This window comes from Gymnoscopelus microlampas (assembly GCF_963454915.1).
Source record: "Gymnoscopelus microlampas genome assembly, chromosome: 2".
NCBI lineage: Eukaryota > Metazoa > Chordata > Actinopteri > Myctophiformes > Myctophidae > Gymnoscopelus > Gymnoscopelus microlampas.
This window is the reverse complement of record NC_139939.1, coordinates 23,526,544-23,532,543: the sequence shown is the minus strand read 5'-3', so window position 1 is coordinate 23,532,543 and position 6,000 is coordinate 23,526,544. Positions and strand designations below refer to the sequence as shown.

At 40.1% G+C, this 6,000-nt stretch overlaps 1 protein-coding gene across 8 annotated transcripts in view; it reads right to left on the bottom strand.

Annotated features, from left to right (window-relative positions):
- Positions 1–3,445: 3,445 nt before the first annotated feature.
- The window catches only part of kdm4c (lysine (K)-specific demethylase 4C), a 45,572-nt gene continuing 43,017 nt past the window's right edge, over positions 3,446–6,000 (bottom strand). For 6 of the 8 annotated variants that reach the window (XM_084043438.1, XM_084043441.1, XM_084043439.1 and 3 more), the window contains 2 exons: positions 5,777–5,833; positions 3,446–4,793 (listed from right to left, as the gene is read on the bottom strand). In XM_084043438.1, the coding sequence (XP_083899564.1) occupies positions 4,626–4,793; positions 5,777–5,833 (225 nt within the window). In that variant the 3' untranslated portion in view covers positions 3,446–4,625. The remainder of the gene's footprint in view (positions 4,794–5,776; positions 5,834–6,000) is intronic. The other 2 variants (XM_084043442.1, XM_084043443.1) reach the window with 1 other exon arrangement.

The following is a 6,000-nucleotide window of genomic DNA, read 5'->3' as shown; positions in this document are numbered from 1 at the left end:
ATTAGAAACATGACATACTGGCGGCATCAACAAAACAACGCTGAACAGTCCACCTTGATACAAATAGGCTCTATGCACAGTAGCAGTGGTGTAAAGTAACTAAGTGCATTTACTCAAGTACATTTTGAATTCCAGACTTTTACTTGTAACAAGAGTAGTTCTACATTTCAGTATAGAGACTTTTACTTAAGTAAACACATTGAGTACTTTTTCCACCACGGCATAGTATCCATATTAATTGGGCCCCTGACTTACTTTATTCACAGGTGTTACCAATGATTCTAATGAAGGCTCCGTTTCATTCAGTGTAGCACAGTGGTTCTTTTAAAGGACGACTTCACCACTTTTCAACATATCTTCATATAATAGGTCCTCACTAATGCTCATGATAAAATGATACAATTTATTTCTACTTGGTCTGTGTCTCATAGGAGGGCTGTGGACAGTCCAGAAACCCGTCTACCAGTGACATCATCGTTAGGCAGGATTTTTCTTTCCAAAAAGATTACAATTTTTTTATTCAGATTTTTATTAAGGCGAGAACAATGGGATCTATTATTGCATTGCAACTTTCCAGGAATACAAAGCCTGCAGTTTCTATTAGCTTGGATTCCCCATTGATGATGTCACTGGTAGACGGGTTTCTGAACTGTCTACAGCCCTCCTCTGAGACACAGACCAAGTAGAATTTTTTTTTATCATTTTATCATGAGCATTAATGAGGACCTATTATATGAAGACATGTTGAAAAGTGGTGAAGTCGTCCTTTAATTTCAAGGACTCCCATAACTCTGAGTGTTCAAATGAACCAGTGAGGGTCCATTTGGTTGTATGTGTACACTCTCAGAGTTACAGATATATAAGGGGCCATCTGGAACCCCCCTCAAGAACACTTTGAGACCCAATGGTGTAGCAGAGTGTCTCCAGTGAGCCATCAAACACACTATCAGCACCCTGACTCTGTTTGAGTTAAGAGCCTTAATTAGTATCATTGGTAACACCTGTAAAAGGAAGTAAGGAATTGGCCCAATTTATTTCCAGTATGGCTTCTGTTCATAGAGCCCATTGAAACATCCATAATGTATCTCATCATCACTGCCAGCACACGTCTTCCTCACTACCTCTAAACACTACAAAAATGAAAATGTTTTGTACCTCCAGAAGCAAAGATATGAGTAAAAAATGTTTGTTTAAAAAAAATACATATATTCAGAGGTTTTCACAAATTTTCAAAAATAGCAGATCTACAAGCTCATAGCGCGGCACTCAGTGTCTCAGCATCACAAACAAACACAGCTCAATAATACAACATATTCCCTTCACAAACATCACACAACATAGCTCTTCATCCTTACTAGTTGTTGCTTTTCCAAAGGAACATCAAAGTTAAATTACACACAATTCCATCAATTCCTTAATGCTGAACAGCTAATTAGCTAAGCTATCACACCTGTAGAACGGCCATGTTTCACATGACGCTCGTCTGTCACAAGCGTCATGGAACAACTTGTTCCTGTTTGCGAATTTTTGACATTTACAAGCCGTACATCTACATAAACGTTCACATTTCAAATATAAAGTGCTGACCCCCAAGCCATGGATGTAACCAGTTAAAGTGCACTGGTCTAAGTATCCGTATCGTCCGTATTGTTCAATAAAAAGCTTTTTAATCCGATCACCAGCCATTTTCTCCAATGCTTTCAACTACGCGCCCCTATCGGCTGGGAGGTGTATTGCACTCTGATATATTACAAATAAAAAATAAAATGGCCGCCGATCGGATTAAAAATGCGTTTTCTTGAACAATACGGAAGATACGAGTACAGTGCGCCCCAACTTATTACATCAGTAGCTTGAGGGTCAGCACTTTATATTTGAAATCGGAACGTTAATGTAGATGTGATTGTTGTAAATGTAAAAAAAGAAATCGCAAACCAGGAACAAGTGGTTCCATGACTGTCATGGTATGACTCGAGTCATGTTTCAGGGCTACTGTAGAAACTCACCTCAGTTTTTGTCGGTTGGAGATAATTCATTGTGTTTCCACGGTCTGGTTTTAGCAGCTTTTTTTACCACCCTGGTAAACATTATGAGTTGTTTAGTTCACTCTTTTTACTTCGAAACATTGCAGCGCTGAGTGTCTGTGAGTGTGATTGTCGGTCGGTGTGTTTGAGAGAGAGGGGACGGGCCCGATAATTTGTGGTTCAAATAGCCCCGCCCCTCCCCCCCCCCCCCCCCCCCCCCCCCCCCTGCTTCCTAGGGACAGTGTTGCCAGATTCTGTGAGAGAAACAAGCAACCAGGTCTAGGAAAACCAGCCCAAAAGAAGCGACTATTGGGCCACATGAGCACTTTAACATATACATCAGCCATTTGAAAATAGCAGATCTACAAGCTCACAACGCGTCGCATCGCGACGCGTTGTGAGCTTGTAGATCTGCTATTTTCAAATAAAATCTTGCGGGGAAATGATAATAAGTAGATCTGGCAACCCTGCCTAGGGAGTGTGGAGCAATTGGCTCTATTCACAGCAGCCATATTATGAAGACATTCACAGGTGTTACCAATGATACTAATGAAGGCTCTGTTCCATTCTGGTCAAACAGAGTCAGGGTGCTGATATTGTGCATGTTGGCCCACTGGAAACACTCTGACTCTGTTACACCAGTGGGTCTACAGTTGGGGTCCAGGAACCCTCATGGGCTTCCAAATGGCCCCTTACAGGTGTGTAACTGTAGAAATGGAACCAAATGGACCCGTAAGGGTCCATTTGTACTACACTCTCAGTAATGGGGATTGTGGACACCACTGTGCTACACTAAATGGAACAGAGCCTTCATTAGTATCATTGGTAACACCTGTGAAGGAAGTGATAATATGGCTGCTGTGCATAGAGCCTATATTAAACCTGGCTTCTATGGCAGGTTTTCTCAAAGTGGGTGCAGTCAGTGGTGGAAAAAGTACACAAATGTTTTACTAAAGTAAAAGTATCAATACTGCAACGTACTGTATATATATATATATATATATATATATATATATATATATATATATATATATATACAGTATGTTTGTTTGTTTTTGAGTGGTGCCAGCCACTCGTACACTTGACCGTGTGTGTGTCCATCCGTCCATATGTTTGAGCACGGCCTCAACAGCTGCAGCTGATTGCAACACAAGGATGCAACCAGTTACACTAATTCAAAGGCACCACTCTCTTCACACTGGGTGTGATTTTTAACTACAATTTGCACTCAAACACTCTTGCTGATATTCAGGAGAAAGCAAGTAGTCACGCATAACACATTTTGCTGACTACTGTAGTCTTCAGGATCACAACCATTCAACTTGCAAAATGTATCATTATACTTCAAAACCATTTTTCTGGTTTAATTCCTACAGTATTAACCTAAACCTTCAAAATAATTGACACGAGTAACGAGTTAATAGAAAAGCAAACATGGATGTTTTTTATTTTGTTTTTCTTACAGCAGTTAACAATACGTTACCTATAGCAAGCCAAAAATAAATACAGATATTAACTTAAATAATTTGAACAAAGTGATTCAACACATGACAGTAGATTTTCTTTTTAAAATGTGACAGGTAGTGTATGCATTTCAATAGTCTAACATGGCCTCTTATCCTTCTCTTTTTTTCCATTACATCAATTTAAGAGAATTATGAAATTAAATACGGTACGGAAATTCATTCCTTTTCAAATGAGAATTTAGTTTAAAAAACCCAAAACAATACTTTTGGATATAAAAATGTTTTTTAATCAATGGCTGAAAATAATGGAAGGAGAGGAAGCCACAGCAGATTACTGGGGCACAACCCATCAGAAGCATAATGATGTTTAACATGCGGAACAGCAGGACCTGGGATGAAAATACAACACGCAAAGTGCAGAAATAGTCTAAATAATAAAAACGGACAGAAAACAGACCCCCAAAAGTCTACTGTAGGTGACGCTATTTAGAAAAATCTCAAGATTTTTAAATCGTCATTTACAAATGAAAAACATCTCGTTTCAAAAAAGGTGGTGTGACAAATATAAGCTTTTTTTTTGTTTGTTTTGTTCATTTTATTTTTTTAATTCCCTGACAGATGTGAAAGCACTGAGCAACCATGGGCCACGATACACCCGGTTCAGATCACCAGTCCAATCAAAATCCTCCTCCTGGCTTAACACTTCACCCACTAATTAGCAGACACCAACACACATTATGCTAATAACATCTTATCCACCAGACCCATTCCTTAGAGGTTCTGAAACCTTTCCTGCAATCAGAGGTTGAATGGGCAAATAGTTGCTAAGATGGACCTGGATTCTACACGCAGATGCTTCAGCATGCACGCGTATACGCACGCACACACGCACGCACACAAACATGACAAACAGTACATTTCCCATTTACATCCACCCTCTACACAGTGCATTCATTTGTCATTGATCTTTAGCCTCTCTCTGCTTTCTATGGCCTAATTTACACTTGGTTGCACGCTGGTGTCGCGCACCGGAAATAGCCGAAAACCTACAAGCTCACAACGCGCCGATCTGCTATTTTCGGTGAGCGCCACATAGCTCAAACAGAGTCCAAATCAGGCATAATAGCGTAGCTCCTCATTTCCCTTTGGAGTTGCGCGGCTCCCACGTGTTTCTGGTGGCGGTACGGAGGTCGGAGAGAGCCACGTAGTCTTTCTGGAAGCGTGAGTTGGGAGTTCTCTGCCTCTTCCTCTCACCCTGCGTGGTGAAGAAGGTGTCCTGGAACCGCATACTGGAGGCCGTGGACTAGAGACAGACAGACAGAGAAAGGCAAGTGAAATTAGAAAAGTCAATGATGTCAGTGCTGAGTCTGAATATATATATTTTTTATAATTATTAATAGCAGTTTATATGGCGTTTATAAGGTGAGGAGTGTAGATCTTAGGTTTGGGCGGTATCCATTTTCTCATACTGTACCTTCATACCTACCTGACATTTCTCCGGCGTATACGTTATATATTTGTGTTAAAAAAAGAAAAGAGCAAAAAACATGAGCTGAGCTGCTGGTGATCCTTGTAGCATCTCTGTCTAATATAGTCTATAAGCCTACTAAGACTACTGTAGTAGTGTGTTTTCCTACCAATACGTCTGGTGACATCTAAATTCAATGTAGGGGCTTGAACTGGGTGGAAGAATTCAGAGATTAAAAAATAAATTCAGCTTCGCAGAACCAATGCAAAGACTTTAGGGCGGTCCTTCATATTGGTACAGTATCAGGATTGGTTTTCAAAGCTGCATGTGTAGGCTTGTTAGCGACTGTTTTCTCTGGTGTGGGGCAAAATACAATATCATTTTGGGGGTCCTCCTTGGCACGAAAAAGTTTGAGAGCTACTGATTTAGAGGGCATTTGTAGAATCAGCTTCAGGTCTTAATGGGTCAATATAGATGTCACTAGACACATTGGTAGGTACTAGGTGTACGGCTGACTACGCGAAACTATCCTAGCTTTTTTTCTCTTCTGTTTGAACACTCTTAGTAATGTTTATGTACTCCTTTTGTAATATTGCTTGTTTTCTGTATGGGGACTATGGATGGAAATTAGCATCCTTGCTCAATCCGGCGTATTTACATTGCATTGTATGTGTGGTGTTCATTAATATGTAATGTACGTCCCGTCCCAAATAAACGCATAAATAAATAAGTCTTGCTGGGTGTAAATAATTATGGCCCATTGAAAAATGAACAAATAGGAAATATGCACCCTTCTTCCCTCCGTAGGTTCAGCATACCTTGCTGGAGGAGCCGATGACACTTGTTGCCGCAGCGGATGCCGACACATCAGTGGTCTGAAAGGTGGTGGCAGACTGGCAGTTGAATAAAATCATGTGGCTATTGGCTAATAAACTGATTTTTGTAGTTGGAAGAAGTAATCTCAACATAGTTATACGAGTCAATATTTTCATGATTCCGTGTCTATTTTTTTCACAATATTGAGAACCATACTTTTATTTCT